This window comes from Plasmodium knowlesi (assembly GCF_000006355.2).
Source record: "Plasmodium knowlesi strain H genome assembly, chromosome: 14".
NCBI classification, from domain to species: domain Eukaryota; phylum Apicomplexa; class Aconoidasida; order Haemosporida; family Plasmodiidae; genus Plasmodium; species Plasmodium knowlesi.
Window position 1 is genome coordinate 340,963 of NC_011915.2, and position 18,877 is coordinate 359,839.

Genomic DNA, 18,877 nt, shown 5'->3' on the forward strand with positions numbered 1-18,877 from the left:
AAGAAAGAAGGTTTTCAAAGGGGGCAAAGAAAGGAAATTTTAAAAACGGGAGAAGAAAGGTTTAAAGGGAAGAAAAAGAAGGTTTTAAAGGAGGAAGAAAAGGAAGGAAGGTTCTTTCCTCTGTTCTTTAGAACAACAACAATATTGCCTGGTATTTTAGCCACCTTCAGGGGGAGAAAGAAGGTGAAAGAAAATTTTTTTTTTTTTCCTTCCCTAATTTTTTATAATATATATAAATTTTGGACGAAGATACACAATGGCAGCATCAACATCGAATGATGGATTATTGAAAGCATTGTTGGATTTGCAGGTGGAGGCGGCGCAGCAGGGGGATAGCGTGAATCCTCTAACGACTGGTCAAAACATTACAGTAAGTGCATATATGTACAATGAAAATTTGATGAAAAGGAAGAAGGTGAAATAAAAAAACAAAATAGAGTAAGGAAGTCAGATTTCGGGTTTAGGTGTAAAGGTTGTAGGGGTATTGGAATAAGGTTGTACTGTTGTTACAATATGGTTTTTGAGGTGTTAGAATAACGTTTTAGGGGTGTTAGAATAACGTTTTAGGGGTGTTGGAATAACGTTTTAGGGGTATTGGAATAAGGTTGTAGGGGTGCTGGAATAAGGTGGTAAGGGTGTCAGAATAAGGTTATAAGGATATTGGAATAACGTTGTAGGGGTGTTAGAATAAGGTTTTATCGGTATTAGAATATAGTTTCAGGGTGTTAGAGGTTTAGGGTTTAGGGGTGTTATAATAAGGTTGTAGGTGTGTTAGAGTAATGTTTTAGGGGTGTCAGAATAGGGTCTTAGGGGTATTAGAATAAGGTGGTAAGGTTGTTAGAATAAGGTGGTAAGGATGTTGGAATAAGTTCGTAGGGGTTTTAGAATAAAGGTTATAGCGGTGTTGGAATGAAGGTTGTAAGGGTGCTAGAATAAGGTGGTAAGGGTGTTAGAATAAGGTGGTAAGGGTGTTAGAATAAGGTGGTAAGGGTGTTAGAATAAGGTGGTAAGGGTGATAGAATAAAATGGTAAGGGTGATAGAATAAAATGGTAAGGGTGTTACAATAAGGTGGTAAGGGTGTTAGAATAAGGTTGTAAGGGTGTTAGAATAAGGTTGTAGGGTATAGGAGTAAGGTTTTAGGGTGTTGGAATAAGGTTTCAGGTTATAGGAGTAAAGGTTTCAGAGGTATAGGAATGGGGGTTCAGGGTTTAGGAATAAGGTTCCGGGGTTAGCTTTAGTTGAGTAAGGGGGGGAAAGGAAAATCTCCCCGTATACAAACTAATCCGGAAAATCGGTATTCCATATAAGGAGAATAGGACAAGGTTAAAATTTGAAAGGAAAAGAAAAAAAAAAAAAATAAAAATAAAAACATTTTTAATTTAAAATAATACGCAAATAAATTTGGGCCGGATAGAGTTAGACGGATCCCGCGTCCTATTCTACCGATGAATGCACACTCCCCTACTTATATCTGCACATATGCATCAGTCCCTAGGGCCTGCAGGTCACGTCCCCATCCCCGCCCCCCTTGGCATGTATACTTTAGAAAGGATCTGCATTAGGAAGGAGCTATTCACTTTTTAATCATTCCTCAAACATATACGGTAAAAAAAATACTATCACCCCTCCCTGATTGAATAAATCTACCTACTACGATGAAGAAAGCTAAAGTTGCAGTGCTTTCCGTGGCAACATATAGTCGCGGGAATAAAACATAATTCAGTCCAATCCCCGCGCCATTGAGGTCCCTCCCCCCTAATACAAATATTTACCACACCATTACATTGTCCCACGCTCTATGCCTGTACTTATGCACATCCAAGGGGATGGAAAGATTTCTCCTTCAACATTTATATTTTACTAACACGCCAAACTTCGTCATCATGACCTTCCCTGCGTTTATTCTTCCCTTTCCTGCTAATTTTACTCTTTCAACACACACAAAAAAAAAAAAAAAAAAAAAATATGATAACTTCCCCTTTTTCTGCTAACTCAAAATTAAAAAAAAAAAAAAAATAAAATAAAATAATTACCAAAAAAAAAAAAAAAAGAATGAAAAAGGGGAAAAAAAAAAAAGGAGAATTGCGCAACAGGGAAAGAATAAACCTTGGGGAGGTGCGACTATACGGGTACACTTAAAAAAAGCTGCCGTCCCGTTTCCTCCCTCGCCTAATAACCCGGATAGCACTCATCATATGTGTCCTTAAAAATGTTTTCACTTAGGCTATCCTTATTACTCCTATTTTCAGTTCCGACCTTCCCTGTATCGGGCAATTTTTTAGAATAGAACAAGCTCCTGTTACTGCCCCCATCCTGCTGTACCCTTTTATTTCCATCCTTTCCGTACTGCTCCTTCCTACGTCCCTCCGTGTGCACACCAATGGCACTTGAACTGCCACTACCACCATCATCACTTCCGTCATCCTCATCCTCATCGTCCTCATCATCGTCGTCATCGTCGCTGTCGTCGCCGTCCGCTTCATCTTCCCCGTCTGCGCTGCCTCCTACGCGGTTACCCCCCACATTGGCAACATCCGGCGCAATGGCTGCGCTGTTTACTGGTTCGCCTCCACCGCCCATTTCATCCCCATCGTTCTTAAAAATGTCCACGTCATCGTCGTCCTCCCCTTGGCCAAGTTCATAATTCTGCTCTTGCCGAAAAAAGTTTGCCGTTAGAGGTCTCTTTGGTAATCTTTCATTTTTCTTCTTCTTCTTATTCTCCATGTGCCACTTAAAGCATACGTCTATTTCGTCCAAAACGGATGCTTCCAAATGGTAAGTATAATTCACCTTCACGTCCTCCACCTTATATATATACCTGATAGGCACGTCATTCTTGTCCACCTCCATATTGATGTTGTACTTATAATTAACAGAGTAAATATTTCTGTTGTAATTTTTAAATTTCATGTTGTTCATTATGTTCCCATAAATGTTTTCTATTTTCCTCTTAAAATATACATGATGTGGATGTTCATACAGAAAAAAATATTTAAAAATGTGCCTCGATTCGTCGTTGGAAAATGTTGGTATTTTGTTGGCCACGGGACCATTATCCGTTTTATTTACTTTTAATTTCTTCCTTTCGGAGCTTATCTTATCAATTAATTTGTTCCTCACTTTATTTAAAAGTAAATAGTCAAGCCCTTTAACCAAATGGGTATGTTCCGTATCTCCTCCCATGAATTTCGACTCATCAATTGTGTTATTCGCATTGTCATATAATACACTTGCATCCTTAACATCCTTTACAATTCCTTTTCTCCTTTCTTCTGCTCTGTCTCTATACTTCTGTTCTTCCTTCTCTTCATTTTTCTTTTTCCTGGTTAAATATTTCTCTTTCCTTTTCAACTTCTTCCGTTCCTTCAGTAACAAGTTGTTTTCCCTCTCCTTCTTTTCCTTCTCGTAGTTGTCAAAGATGAGGCGGAAGTCGCTGTTCGTCAGTTCGCCCGACATGGTGCTCGAACGCTGGGGGGAATCAAAAAGGGTTCTGCGGTGCACTGCACAACTGCCTTAGCAACATAAACGTTTCCAATTTACAAAATACCCATCAAACTCCATTGGAATTTTCTGCCTCTCCAATGACCAAACACAAGTCCCTCGATGAACCCCCGTGTAATCATCTAAGTTCTCTCTCCCCCTCACACGCCTGCCAATTCGAACTCCCTGCACGCCGCTCTACGCCAGACTTGTCAAAATGTTGACCTTATATCGGGATTACTGTGTACCTGCGTATGTGCAGTCCACATTTCCCAGAACATATTCTCCAATCAGGTGTTTACTCCTTTTCCAAACAGACATACCTGCATATGCCCATATTTGTCAAATAAATGGACATGTAAGCATACCTAGTGCGATATACCGCATCATTCACTTTAAACTTGCGCAAACCACCCAGAAAGGGAGAATCAACCCAAATCATGAAAATAAATACACAAATTAAAAGGAGGCACAAAATGGAACACTGCCTAAATGCCCTCTATCGAATAATTTCGCATACGCTGAGGAAATAAGGTGAAGCACCCGTTTTCCTTCATGTCATTGCGCTCCTCATGTATCTGACAAAAATGTGAATATAACTCACAACATTCGGTCAAATGAAGATTCCATATTTTGGAAAACTTCTTCCACATTAAAAAATATAAATAAGGGCATACATACGGAAAGGGATATATATATATATATACTTATTACATTAACATGAGAATACGATGGAGGCGCACTGCTACCGCTGAACAATTTTTTCCCTTTTTCCCTTTTTACGAGCGATTTATATACACGGTACAATATGCCCGAACCCCAATTGGTGGAATAAATTAATATTGGTGCCACGCCTCGCACGCACTTCTTATACATCTCCTGGTGACGTTTTTCTTATTTCTTTTTTTTTTTTTTTTTTTTCCTACTTCCCCATCGGATAAAGTTAAATTCAATTTTTTCCACCTGAGAAGTCTTCATTCTCGCTCCTTCCAATTTTAAAGCCACTTATTTGATAGCCGCCCAACCCCTGTACTGTACAACATCTCAATACCCAATTCTTCCCATGTACTTAGCGTGACCCTTCCCTCCTTACCATGCTCAGCAGTTGGAAAACATAAAAAGGGGTAGGCGACGCATGTAACCACCTATGGGCAAGTTACATGTACTAATGACTTATGCCCCCCTTTACCCATATACATAGCGCCCTGTGGCCGCAAGGAGCATCAGAAAAATACTGCAAAGTGTAACATGAATGTATTGTAAAGCGGAAGCCTTGAAAAAAAAGACCCCAAAAAAAAGGTAGTCCCATAAGGGCCCATAGAAACCATATAAGGAGAAAAAAAAAAAAAAAAAAAAAAATTGTGTGAAATGACATCTGGACCAATATGAAACACAGCAATGCGACAAACCAAGTGGGCAACAAAGAACCGAATAACGACAACCCGTATGAGCCCCCCTACAATCACAAGGACATCTCTTCCGCAGCTGAAGAGCTACATGAGAGAAATAGCACTACAAATGAAAATGTGCTAGATGGCAACTTCGGTGAGTACCCCCCCCATTACGATGGTGGCCCAAATGATGACACCAGCAAGTTGAACTCTCCCCATAGGCATCCCCAGGGGAGCAACGACCAGAATATCGGAATCAACGCGAACAGTGAAAATATCAGTAACGCCGCAGCGGAAGGGAGGAATCGATCTGACAGTCTAAACAGTACAGGCACCCCAACTGGCGCTGCGATCAATCAAATGAACAATTCCATGTACACCCCCAACATGCCCTACATGCAAAATAACAAAATGATGATGAATGGTGGGAAAAATATGCACGGGAAATTCCCAATGAATATGAACCCACCCATGAGCGCCTTCCAAAACAGTCATGATATTATGACGAATCCGTTACGCATGCCTATGTTTCCAGGGCAACCAAACCCTATGCTATTTAATAACCCCATGCACTACATGAACAGTAAAGCCTATTTGAAGCACCTGAAATATAATAAAGTCATTACAGCCGACCCGAGCATACCTCCCAATGAAACCTTGTACGTAAAAAACTTAAACGATAGAATTAAAATAGACGAAATGAAAAAAAGTTTAAAAGATTTATTTAAGCAGTATGGTGTAATCGAAGACCTGGTAGTAATGAAGTCATTCTGGAGAAAAGGGCAAGCATGGGTTGTGTATGATACAGTTGAAAGCTCAACCAAAGCGCTAAATGCACTACAAGGATTTGTACTTTTCGGAAAAATCATGCAAATAAACTATTCGCATAACAAAAGTGATGTACATTCAAAGAGAGATGGTACCTTTGTAGAAAGGTCCAAGGAACCGAAGAAACCAAAACAGATCCTGGAGAGAGAACGGAAGCAGAAAGAAATCTTCGAAATGATGCAGAGAAATTTTATAGAAATGCAAATGAATAATTTCCGAATTATGCAAAATAACGAATTAGAAAAAAGAAAAAAAATTGACTTAAGTCAAATGGATACACAAGATTTAATTGCTAAGGCTCAGGCAAAGGCATACGAGGAAAAGAACAAAAAAAAAAATGAAGACTTCACAAAAAATAACAACACTATGTACCAGCAACCTTCTCCTTACTACCCAATGAATGCATTTGCCCCCATGCAAAATAACATCGTTGTGGCGTGCAAAATTCTGTTTGTCGAAAATGTCGTGGAGAATGTGAACACAGAAGAATTTAATGATTTGTTTAAAAAGTTTTCCGGCTTCATTGAGGCCAGAATTATTCCCCAGAGGAATGTCGCCTTCGTGGATTACTCCGATGAGGCCGCAGCAACGAATGCGATGAAAGGTAAGGCACAGGGACGACGGGTGCGATGGCTCCCTACGGGGTTCCCCCAGCCAAGCTATTAAGCACATGCTCCCGTGTGCACGTGTGTGGCAATATTTTTGCACATTCAAAAAAAAAAAAAAAAAAAAGAAAAGAAAAGAAAGAAAAGAAAAGCAACTGGAATACGTATAACACATGGTTCGGAAAAAAAAAAAAAAACCTCATATGTTGCAAGTCCGCTTGGAGTTGCCACCTCACGTACATTCTACAATTATGCCATTTCTGCACTTTCCCCCCTTCCTATTTGCAGCTTTACAAAATTATGAGCTCCAGGGATCGAAGCTAAAAATATCCTACGCCAAGAGATAAGGCGACTAACGCAATATAAGCCCCCTTCTCTGCATCTGTAAATACGCCTTTGCTTGCCGTTTTTCACCATTTTTAAGTGTCCTTTTTTCCTAAGTTGTAAATAGACTTCCACAATACGTCCATCTGAAAAATAGAATAATTAAAAAAAAGTTTTATAAAGTTGAACAGAGAAATGCAGAATGAGAATGTTCCGTTTTGGGAAAAAGAAAGGACAGGAGATGTGTCGGAAAGGCGTGCAGAAAGGAGAACTCACCTGCGCTTTGGTCTTCCCATATGAGTATCTTAATGCGGTGTGTATCATATTGGTTTCGCGAGGGTCATCCGTTTTAATCCACACCCTGAGATGAAAAGTTGCGAAGGAGGAAGTGTTAACGAGGTGCGGGGGTTACGCATATGGGTCAATTTATATATGTGGTAGATGCCGAAATGAGCGCAGGTGTATCGACCGGAACACAGGCACTCACAACCACACAAAGTAGCATAACCACCCAATGCAGCGCAGTACTTCTTTCACTTACCGCCCGTTATGGCCCACCGCCACTTCATAACTGATATCTGTGCCAATCAAATCCAAAATGTAGCATTTATCGCCAATTAAACTTTTGGCATAGGCAATGCTAACAGGGAACATATACCCATCCACCAGTTCGCCCAAATAATTCTCATAATTGATCCACGACTTCACATCAGAGGAATTAATACAGCTAGCCACAACGCTGTTATTATCCAAATTTATTTTTTCCACAATCATATAAAGTAATGTACCATTTGCTAGATTGGGGAAACTGCTCTTAGTAGCGTATTTAAAACTTTCAATTTTGTGTATAATGCATTCACAATTACAGTTTATGTCCATCTGATAGTAATCCAATTTTTTCGACTTCACTATACCTATTACCAGGTCGCCTACCTTGGGCATGTACTTATAACTTGTGTTCATGATATCATACTTATAGGGATAGTATGGGGCTTTCAATAAAATGCCTGAACATTTACTTCGGTAGAAGTTCTCACTCTCGACATCATGCACTTGTTCGAAGTTGTGCTCATTTATTCCCTTGACTTTGTCTTTCCCCATCTGAATGTAATCCCCACTTATGATGACCCCATCTTCCATTGCGCCTCCGTGTTTGTGCTAAAAGGGAGCTTGTACAAATGCAAGCAGCTTCAAAAAGTATGGTATGCAAACATGTCAGCAAGTGTGCCCAAAAGCGCGTGTGCCTTCTTCTTATCGCCCTTTTATATTTCCCCCTAGGCTATATGATTTTTGTTAAAAAAAAAAAAAAAAAAAAATTTTCCTTCCCCCACGACCGTTCAGTTGGCTAAACTTTTTATTTGGAAAAAAAAAAAAAATAAATAAAATAATTTATTTGGCCAAAGCAGACCAGCACCAAAGTAGCGAACACAGAGTAACAAATTTTTTCCATAAGGTAAAAACTCATGCACCAAAATGGACGACAAAGTGGCGTTGCAACGTACCGTGGGGGGGGGAGAGCAGGCTTCAGAAATAAGAAGTACAGTGGTGCGCATAAATGCGGAAATTGCCATACCGCCTCTGTTAAAAAACGCGCTTTTACCCCCACGTCGTTGCTTCGGAACATATCACGTACGAGTATACATATATATATAACTACTTATCGCCCCCTTTCCGCGCCCCTTTTTTTTTCCCCCCTCTCAAAATTGAAATAAAATTGCTTTCCCAATTTTTTTGCTAAAATTATATATTTTAAATTTTGCAACCACTGCTATGGTTCTCCAAAAGGATAAAAAAAAAAAAAAAAAAAAAAAAAAAAAACAGCAGTTATAGGTCATTTTTGCCGCTCCCTTGACCCATTTACGCAACATAGATGTATGCAATATTAGGGTAAAAAAAAGGAATCTAAGCGGAAAATGAGAAATTATACCAAAAGATAGACGATGGACCAGAAGAAATAGCTCCCCACTGTTTGCAATAAAAAATAACAACTGCGCTGTTGCAGCACGAGTGGGAGGAGCCCCTTTCGACGCTGCTAGAAATATGCGCATCAGGTAGATATTACATGATCTACAGACTATAGCTATTTTTTCTTTTTTTTCCTTTTTCTCCCTACATTGCCTAGAAGCTGTATGTAAGACGGGGGAGGCATCTCCCATGCACGATTGAAGCATGTAGCTTAACTGATCAGCTACGCAGCGAGCCGAGAAGCAACGAACCGTGGATGGCACTGTGGCCCTCCACCCCCACACCTTCCCCATACGTAGAAAATTTGACAGCGTGGACAAAATGACGGACAAGGTGTGCCGCATGGTGGAAAACATGGTATACGAGTTTAATGACTTGAAGAGAAAGGAGTTATTCACAGACAAGGAAATCGTAACAATTGCGAACAAAAGGAGGAACCACGAGTACACAATTAACAGCTCATCCAGTATACTACTCAACTACATTTTATACATTGAATTTGAAATTAATTTGGAAAAAATAAGAGAAAAGAGAAAATTGAAAAAAAAAAATGATATGCTGAATGAGATTAATGAATATAATAAATTGCTAAAAAGTCAATATGAGGAGTATACAAATTTGAAGGCAAAAATACAAAGTGAAAAATGCCCCCAAAAGAGCAAGTCGCTGCGGAAGTTACTAAATAAAAGTGAATACAACATTAACTGTTGTAAGAAGAATATTTTAAAAATGGAAAATAAATTACAAGTGCTGATACGACATAGCTTATCAGATTATTCACTTGTAAAAAGAATAATTAACATCTTCCAAACGTGTTTAAGGAAACATCATAATAATATAGAAATATGGCTACACTACTTCAACTTCTGCTACGTAAAACGCAGAATGGAAAATTTGGAGAGTGCCATATTAAACAGCTTAAAATATCATATACAAAATGAACTCATATGGGTCTTCTACCTGCACTATTTTTATAACATTAGAAAAAATATTCAATACACAAGGAAGCTATACATAAGGGCCATTTTATTCATCCCCAAAAGTTTATCCCTTAACGTTTTATACTTCAACATAGAATTCGACATATTCTACAAACTGCTAACAAATTTTAAGCAAAAAGTAGACAATTCGTCTAATAACCATTTTAACCAATTCGTTGACTTCTGCAAAAATAGCGCAAAGGAAGAACAAGACACTAATGATGCTACAGCTAGCCAAACGAAAGAAGACATACTCAAACGTGATATTGATCAAGGGGATTACAAAACTGTTAAGGATGAGGATAAATATGGTTTAGATGTAATCATCTTCCTAACGAAGAAATATTTGGAAACATTTCAAAATGATAAAAGCCATCTTTACATTTTCATTTTCCTACTTTTAAATATTTATTTTAAAATGGAAAAAAACAAATGGGTAAAGAATTATGTTCTTCGGTTTGACAATTTTAAGGAAATAATCTTTAACTCCATAGACATGTACAAGAGGGATCAACCCTGTTTTTTCTACTATCAATTTGTATCCAAATGTGTTGCTTCAACACATTGTGAACTCTCCGAAGATAAGGATTTCCAGCTCTTAAAAAATTCCTTCTACCAAAATGGCGGCGAAGAATCACAGCTACAAAGGTACTTTGACGTGACGCAAGTAAACCTCATGTTACGTGAACTCCTGGATACATTCCACAATGACCTTATGGTTTACTTCTTCTGTCTCCTACTTGAGAACCTATTCGAGGTTTTTGTAGAATACGCTAACGTAGACGATGTCTTCACCGTCGACAATTACGCTGGAGCGCAATTCCCACTGTTAACACAACCTGAAGGTTCCCTCAATGGGGATGCAAAAACGGGGGGGAACAAAGACAATACAGAACCCAAATTAGACGAACAATTGGAAGAACAAAGCAACAAGGAGGACATGGAGGGGAAAAAAAATATCCTCTTCCATATGAAGAAACCCACCTTGACAAATCATGAGGAATTACAAATTTTCCAGTTTTTAAAGGAAGAAATTTTTCTGTGCGGTTCATACAAATTTAAAAAAGTTAATGAAGAGTACCTAAAAGAAAAGGATAACAGCACGTACCATTTTCTGCAGAAGCTGAACTTTGTGGCCTACGTTTGCCTCTTTGAAAATAGACACTCAGATATAAGTAAGAATAATTTCATTTACAATTATGAAGAAATCAACAAAAATAGCGAAATCCTTTCATCCATTTTGTACTTCTTCCTGTTCGATCCAAAAAAAGTCGAAGCGGGTGATATGCCCAAGAGGAAACACCAATTGGAGCACGCTCAACAGGTGAATGAAGCGCAAGGTGACCTCAGCAAAAGGCGCAAGAAAGGGTTCGCCCTCCTTGGTAAGGACAGTCAGCGCCTCCCCCAAGCATCCAGCAAACGGGGACAACGAAGAGATGTTAATAGTGTTTACGAAAGTGATAGCGATAACATGAGTGACGAGGAAAGTGGCGGAGTAAGCAGCAAAAGTAACAGCAACTCAGACAGTGATAGCAACAGCGAAGGTGATGGTCAAAGGAACCCCGACCTTGATGAGCACCTCAACCCAAACGAAGGCAAAGGAAGCACTAATGGAGGGGAGGGCCCAATCAAACTGCACACTCAACCCACATGCGAAAACGAAACAGCCAAACAAAAAATTTCCATCATTGATGAACTGCTTTCCTTACTAAGCAAAGAAGTGGACATCTTTGTCAAGGTTACCATTTTGAAGTGTATCCTAAAATTAATAATATTCTTAAACAATAACCAATTGAAGCGCCATTTCAGCGCGACCATCTCTGAGGAATTTGAAAAGGTAAGGAAAACTCCTCCCCAAAAAAACTTCCTCAAAGTGGAACTAACCAATTTGACCGATTTGTATAAAAAGGCGTACAGCGATGAGTACGCAGGGGTGTAACCAAATTTGTGCATTTTTTCTTTTTTTCTTTTTTTTTTTTTTTTTCACCTTTTTTTAAATTTGGAATTATTACTCCCCCTGCTTACACAAAATTCGCCTCGTCATTTGTCCCCAATTTTTTTATGTTACAAAAATATGTGAAAAAAAAAATTTGATAAACTCCTTTCCATTTGAAATTGCATACAATCAAAAATATGTAACAACCGTCATCCTTATTTTTCTACCTCTGTGCTCATTGAGGGAGCTTAAAAAAATGAGCCTTGAACACTTTTTTCCGAACTGGAACGGTTCATGCGAATAATACAAGTCAAACAATGTGGCCACTTGCTGCAAGGTCCATGGGCAAAATGGCTCAATAGACCAAGTTACTACTCCAAGGAGGGATAAAATATGACAAGCGAAGTAACATTGCCCAATGTAACACAAACGAATATATCTTAATTTACAAAAAAAAGAAAAAAAGAAGAAAAATTCTCCAATTGTATCATATTAGTCAATATTCGAGCTACCCCTGTGCAAGTGTAAAAAAACGCAAATCGCAAAGGTGTGACTGTGACCTACATATGTAGACAGGTTGAAGACACCTGTTCGTAACGACAAGTTGATTGGAGAGGGAATCATACATGAAGGAAATACACACTACATCAGGTCTTTCTCCTCTTCTTGTTCCCATCCTTCTCCATCGGATTCGTCGTGGAAATCCTCTTGAGTTTTTCCTTTTCTTCTTCCGTTCGCTCTTCCTTCTTTTTCCCCACATTTTTATATATATGGAATTCTTTCTCCGTTTTCAAGTTATCCTTCTTGTAATTCTTCCAGTTATTTACTCTTTCCTCTCTGCCCTCAATCCACAATTTTCTTTCCTCTTCTTTTTTTAATTCCTCCTTCATTTTTTCTTCTTCCTTTTCTTTAGCATATTGCAAATTTGCTAGCTTACATTTCTGTGCATATTCCATTTTCTCCTTCTGCACTTTTAGAAGATTTTCACATTCTTCGTTAATCAGTAGTTGTACTTCTTTAGTTATTTCATACTCCTCTTCGTTTTTGTTTAAATATTCGTTCAATTCATTTCTTATTTTTTTTAAATTTAATTTCTTTATAATATTCTTCTTGGCCGTCTCGTAAACACTCTTGTACTGTTCCTTAATGTCGTCTTTTTTCAGTTCTTCATAAGCCTTATTTAAAATGTGAAACGCCTCACTAGCTTTCTCAATTTTACATTTATCTGGATGAATAAGCACAGACAGGCGTCTATACTTGCTTTTAATCTTTTCCATGTCCACATCTTCATGTATACCAAATATTTCAAATGGTGAACTATTTTTATTTGCTAATAATCTAGCTATTTCACTTTCTGCATCCCCCTTATTTAGTTTTTTCCCTTCTTGTTGGTTTTCCATATTGGAGGAAATATTTTCAATGTCTTTCAGAAAATCGTCAAACATCTCGTTCAGTGCGTCTTCACCTAGCTCATCTGCCCCTTCCTTCTGTGCACTATTCTCATGGTTGTCCTCGACCGCGCTAGATGTGTTATTGTCGCTTGGGTTCATGTTTGATTCCGCATCCTTTTCCCCGCCTGCACCACCATAACTTCTACCCTTCGCACTTACATCATCTTCCCCACCCTGCAGATTCGTTTCTCCACTACTCGGTTCGTTCATTTTGCCCCTTTGCAAATTACACCCATCTAGCAAAGCGTTATATTTATGAGCACACAAAATGCGCAAAATTAAAAAGAATGAAAAAAAAAAAAAAAAACTCACCAACAGATTCGGTCTGCCTCGTCACAGAAGAAAAAAAAAAAAAATAAATACTTACATTTATGATATACTGATTAGCCCGTTTAGCATTCACCCGTGTGATCCATCAACTAAAGTGGCTCTATTTTTCTATATATATCCATCCCAAAATTGACTTAGATTAAAATATATATATGAATTGTTTGAATTGAAATTCGGTATGCAGCTTCTTTTTCATGCCTGCTCCTCTGTGTTCATGCCCCCTTCAGTGTAAAAGATAAGAATGTTAACAAAAGAAGCGCCCCCTCCACAAAAAAAAAAAAAAAAAAAAAGGATCATTCTTTTAATCGCAGAAGCTGTGCCATATATTTTCCCATTTACCTATGCATTTACTGCTTTAACATCTAAGCACGCGAACCCGTTCATGGCTAGCTAAACATTCGTACAGGCGCAAACACATAATTTTTTCCCCCCCTTCTCTGTGCCCTTTGAAATGCCCCGTTGGCAAAAGGGCCGACGCGAACCCGAGGGGCGTTCTGCGCAGATGCGTCAAATCCAATTCCAAATGGGACAATAAAACGCCTCCATATGTATGTTTCATATGTATGTTTCATATGTATGTTTCATATGTATGTTTCATATGTATGTTTCATATGTATGTTTCATATGTATGTTTCATATGCACGTTTCATATGCATGTTTCATATGCATGTTTCATATGCATGTTCCATACGTATGTAGATAGGTATGCAATATCTATTTTCTCTTAAATACGTACGCGCACATTGCTACTTGTCGTTTGTGTGAAATTAGCCCGTTGGAAGTGTTACCCCCTAAATGCCACTCATTTTTACCCTCCCCTTTGTAAAAACTAATTTTAAAAGAAAATGCTCAGTTTAGTTTTTCCCCCGCGGAAACACTGCTGCAGCGGATTCACAAAATCGTTTTTGCTCAGCCAGGCAAATTTGAATCGTTCCACATTTACCCGCACAAGTGGCAAACGTTTTTTTTTCCTGAGAAGGGGCTTCAAAGAACTATGTGCACGTAAAGGTGGAATCCACATTGGGCATACTAGGAACGCTTCCTACTCGTCGACCGCAGGTGGCATTAACGAGGAGGCCACTTTCAGCGGTAGGTTGCAGGATGATCGCAGAGTAGGTGCAGGAGCGCCCTGTGGAGAGGCGCCCCCCGAGCAGATTCCCCCCTCGCCTCAAATAAATGGAAACCCGTCCAACGTAGTCCCACTAAAACCGAAACGGGGGGAGAATGCAGAACCCCCTCTCTGCAAGAAGGAAAACGGAGACGACATCAACATAGAGGACGCAGAAGAAATTGACAAAGACGCAAAGAGGAGCCTTCTGGAAGTTTTCAAATACAAGAAATTCACAGATGTACAAAAAATAATATACGAAAATGTTATAAGAGAAAAAAAAACAAATGATCTACTCGTTCAGGCAAAAACAGGGACAGGGAAAACCATCTCCTACCTACTTCTAGCAATAAATGACATCGAAAGAAACAAAATTATGAGTGTGCACACACTTATAATAGTGCCCACAAGAGAACTGGCAAATCAAATTTATAACGAAGCAAAGATGTTGTTAACCTTTAAAAATAATATTAACGTATTAACCCTAATTGGAGGAATCAAAAGAAGAGAGGATCAAATAAATTTGAGAAGAATTAAACCAGACATAGTTATCTGCACAGTAGGAAGGCTGCTAGATCACTTTGAATGTACATACTTATTTAACACTCTTTTTGATAATTTGAAAATGCTAATAATTGATGAAGCAGACCAGCTACTAAGTTTGGGTTACGAAAATGATATCAACAGAATACTAACCTATTTACCAAAGAAGAGGAGAAACTTACTCTTCTCTGCAACGTTAAATCATAATTTAGATGACATAAGACAGAAAATGTGCAAGCCAGACTATATGTTCCTAAACTGTGTAAAAGACCCCTCAAAACATACGAACGAACAGCTAAAGCAGTATGTCATTTTTCACAAAGCAGTTGACACGACTGTTATTCTATACAATTTATTGATGGAACATATGAGATTAAATCAGTTCACGTACAAAATATTAGTGTTCTTTCCCACTGCTAGAGCTACATGCTTTTATGCAAATTTTTTTAAAACTCAGCTAAAAATTTCCGTTTATGAAATTCACAGAAAAAAAGAACCCGCTCAAAGACAAATAACAGCTAACCGATTTGCTGTAGAATCTGTGGGAATATTATTCACCTCAGATATAAGTTCCAGAGGAATTAACTACCCTGATGTAACCCTAATAATTCAAGTAAATTGTGCCATTTCCAGGGAGCAATATATACATCGCGTTGGTAGAACCGCCAGAAGCAACAAAGATGGAACAGCCATTTTACTACTCAATGAAGCAGATGAATTGTTCTATCAACAGATAAAAGATCTAAATATTCAGATATTAAATCCAAATGATTATTTATTAAAAAATGTTAACGTATCCAATTATCTGAACAGCTGGATGTCCAATACGCAGCTCCTTTACTTGGCTTATGCGTATTATTCTTCGCTCCTCCGATTTTACAAAACGAAATACGCTACGCTTAAACTATCAGATGATGAAATTATTGACGTCGTTAATAATGCCCTGCTTTCCACTGGGCTGGTTGAGCAACCCCACATTTCGAGCAAGCTAGCTATAATGTTAAATATGCAAAATAACACCAGGCTCAAAATTAGGAAAGACATTGACGATTTGCTGCTTTAGGGAAGCCACATACCTGCTCTCTCTCTCTGATGTTGAGATGAAACCACAAAAGGGTGAATTATAATACATACCTTAAATCGAATAGTACCATTAAAAAATGGAATTGATTGGTGTAATTTTGCCACATGTTAGTTGATATGTTCAGACGTTCAGTGATGCCTAGACATTTGGATCGGGAGAAACGTAATAAAGTTGTTCGCTTCTTCACCTGGTAAAATTACGCTTAAAAAAAAAAAAAAAAAAACTTTCAAAGGAGTAAAAAACAGAAATAGCCAAAAAGGGATGACACGCGATGCTCGTCCATGCCGCGCTCACAACACATGTTAAATCAAATTTTAACTCCATGCGGCTCCACATTTCGCATATCTCTTGCCACAAGGATGGAGCAAAAAGGAGTGTTTTTTTTTTTTTTTTTTTTTTTTTTTCGTATGGCTCTCTTTTTCCAGCTCATGTGATCATGAACGTTTGTATTTTCTACACCCTCTTCCTAAAAACCTACACACAAAAAAAAACTTCCCCCTAATACGTATAAATAACATTCCCCTCGATGAAAAAATACTTGTCCACCTTATCATAGTAGCATATTCCATTAAATTGACAACCCTTCGTGTATATGGAATTTATTACTTCCCCGTTGGAATTTATTTCAACAAGTTTCCCTTTTTTTTGGCAACCACTTAAATCCTTGAGCAGCACAACAAAGTTGGTGTTATCCGTACAAATGAATAAAGGGGAGTAGCAACCATCTATCTGTAGGAAGTGACACTTAATGTAAGAATTTCCTCTTCTCATTAATCTCACAATTTTATTTTCTTTCGTTAAACAAACGTATATATCATTCGTCGACCCATTATCATATACACACAGGTTATGTGCGTACGGCATGTTGGGAATGTCTATGGACATCATCATTTCTATGTCTTTATTTACATAGAACAAGTTACACTTATTTTCTTCATTAATACTTCCCGAATCAATTATGTATAAGATATTCCTTTTTTGATCATAAAACAAATTGTTCACTCCCTGGAAATATTGATCTTCGTACTCATCCGTGTACAATTCCATTTCTTTATTCCTGTTTATCACCATCAAGCCGCGAATCACTTTAGCATTTGAGGGGAAGGAGGGGGTTTCACATTTGCCAAATGGGGTTTCAAAAAAAAAAAGAAAAGAAAAATGCAGAACATTAATGTAGAAAATTATTATACATATTACACCAATAAGGTGTAAAATATAATGTCTGAGTGACTACTGAACCGTAACCTAAGATCACAAATTAACTTAAAAATTAAATCGATACATACGGGACACGGTGCTTATAATGCGACAAGCAGGTTAATTAACTACCTCTTTTGGGAGATGCTTCTCCATATCTAAAGTGCATATAGTACTCTTTGACAGTGTCTCACGATATTCTACATTGACATATATTCTACGTCACTGTGCATTGTATGATGCTACATTTTTTTTTTTTTTTTATTACTAGGGTCGAAAACGTAGAAGTTGTAATCGTTGTCCGCACACAAGCAAACCGCTTCAACATCAATGCTATGATATCTTTCTCTCTCCGCGTTCTGAGTATTAGTTTTTTTTCTTCCATTTTGTACATCTTCCACGCTTTGATCTCTTTGATCATTTTCTCCGCTCTCGTTGTTACATTCATCTGTGTCTTCTCCATCTAACTCTTCACTAGATGACGAAGTCGAACCTGATTTGTCTCCGCCTTTTTCATCCCACTTCTGGCTTTTCAATTTATACCTGAAGATTTCTCCCCCTTCTGCAATAACGCACAACGCACCTTCCACGTCTATGCAAGGGGAATACAAATCAGAATCATTTTCGTAGAAAATTTCTATATTTTTTTTTTCTGTTTTTTTTTTATTCCTCACTTCGTCTACTTTGAACGGGTAATTGACATTTAATTTGTAATCATATGTGTCCATTTTTTTCCTTTATTGATCCTTAATCTTTTCTTCTTTTTTTTTTCTTCCATCTCCTATTTTTTTTTTGCTATACCACTTGTTGACGCTGCGTTCGTAATTTCCTCATCTGTGGAAGTTCATCAATTTCTCCTTCTCCTTATTCATCGTGTATATGACCTTACAATGGGGCTGTTGCGCATTTTAGCACCTATGTGTGTGCATTGGAAAAAAAAAAAAAAAAAAAAAAAAAAAGCATGCGCAAGAACATTTGAATAAACAAATAAATCCTCAAATACTCAAAATTTCTACGGCGCAAAACTGTCTTCCGCAAGGAGCCAACTTCCTACACACCTTTTTCAATGTACCGAGCAAAATGCCCTCTCCTTTTGCATATCCCCCAAGTATTCACCTATTTTTATTTGAACATTTGCATTTATTATGCTACAAATTTACATTCTCACGTGATAACTCAGTTGGAACAGAGACACAAAAATGAAGATAGGGCAATGAGTAAATTGCGAGCATCCTAAGCCCGGCTTCTCTAGGGTCATTCGCTTCTAACTTCGTTGCCCTTCCTAGAGCTGTCATATACCTACATGTACACCTACACCTGCGTATTATCATTCACTCACATGTTAACGCGCCTCATTACATAGACAACCAACTGCAATGTTAAAATAGCAAAAAAAAGAAAACTGACACAAAATTGTCATCAATTGAGTCAATAGATGATTCTTACACGGTTCATTTCTTATATGAACATTCGTGCTCCTATTCATACATGTGGTTGTTTCCCTAATCGCGATTGTCTACATGCATCTCTAACATTAAGGGGTTAATAAATATGTGACACAAGAAGGGGGATAGAATTGAAAAGGTTTAAATTTCATGACAAGTAAAAAAAAAAAAAAAAAAAAAAAAAAAAATGAAAATACGAAAGATAGCGC

At 38.0% G+C, this 18,877-nt stretch overlaps 7 protein-coding genes across 7 annotated transcripts; 3 read left to right on the forward strand and 4 right to left on the reverse strand.

Annotated features, from left to right (window-relative positions):
• Positions 1–2,170: 2,170 nt before the first annotated feature.
• PKNH_1407100 (RED-like protein, putative) lies at positions 2,171–3,457 on the reverse strand (the record flags this gene model as incomplete). The annotated part of the gene is made up of 1 exon (XM_002261925.1): positions 2,171–3,457. The coding sequence occupies one exon, from the start codon at positions 3,455–3,457 to the stop codon at positions 2,171–2,173; it is 1,287 nt and encodes a 428-aa protein (XP_002261961.1).
• A 1,409-nt stretch (positions 3,458–4,866) lies between these two features.
• On the forward strand, positions 4,867–6,652 carry PKNH_1407200 (U1 small nuclear ribonucleoprotein A, putative; the record flags this gene model as incomplete). The annotated part of the gene is made up of 2 exons (XM_002261926.2): positions 4,867–6,304; positions 6,594–6,652. 2 exons carry the CDS (start codon positions 4,867–4,869, stop codon positions 6,650–6,652), a joined length of 1,497 nt encoding a protein of 498 aa, XP_002261962.2.
• A 72-nt stretch (positions 6,653–6,724) lies between these two features.
• Positions 6,725–7,769, reverse strand: PKNH_1407300 (exosome complex component RRP40, putative; the record flags this gene model as incomplete). The annotated part of the gene is made up of 3 exons (XM_002261927.1): positions 6,725–6,775; positions 6,906–6,990; positions 7,171–7,769. The coding sequence occupies 3 exons, from the start codon at positions 7,767–7,769 to the stop codon at positions 6,725–6,727; spliced, it is 735 nt and encodes a 244-aa protein (XP_002261963.1).
• Positions 7,770–8,915: 1,146 nt separating this feature from the next.
• On the forward strand, positions 8,916–11,513 carry PKNH_1407400 (U3 small nucleolar RNA-associated protein 6, putative; the record flags this gene model as incomplete). The annotated part of the gene is made up of 1 exon (XM_002261928.1): positions 8,916–11,513. The coding sequence occupies one exon, from the start codon at positions 8,916–8,918 to the stop codon at positions 11,511–11,513; it is 2,598 nt and encodes an 865-aa protein (XP_002261964.1).
• A 644-nt stretch (positions 11,514–12,157) lies between these two features.
• PKNH_1407500 (DnaJ protein, putative) lies at positions 12,158–13,171 on the reverse strand (the record flags this gene model as incomplete). Its single annotated transcript, XM_002261929.1, has 1 exon — positions 12,158–13,171. The coding sequence occupies one exon, from the start codon at positions 13,169–13,171 to the stop codon at positions 12,158–12,160; it is 1,014 nt and encodes a 337-aa protein (XP_002261965.1).
• Positions 13,172–14,136: 965 nt separating this feature from the next.
• Positions 14,137–16,005, forward strand: PKNH_1407600 (ATP-dependent RNA helicase DBP6, putative; the record flags this gene model as incomplete). Its single annotated transcript, XM_002261930.1, has 1 exon — positions 14,137–16,005. The coding sequence occupies one exon, from the start codon at positions 14,137–14,139 to the stop codon at positions 16,003–16,005; it is 1,869 nt and encodes a 622-aa protein (XP_002261966.1).
• Positions 16,006–16,524: 519 nt separating this feature from the next.
• Positions 16,525–17,951, reverse strand: PKNH_1407700 (conserved Plasmodium protein, unknown function; the record flags this gene model as incomplete). Its single annotated transcript, XM_002261931.1, has 2 exons — positions 16,525–17,111; positions 17,492–17,951. 2 exons carry the CDS (start codon positions 17,949–17,951, stop codon positions 16,525–16,527), a joined length of 1,047 nt encoding a protein of 348 aa, XP_002261967.1.
• Between the last annotated feature and the right edge of the window lie 926 nt (positions 17,952–18,877).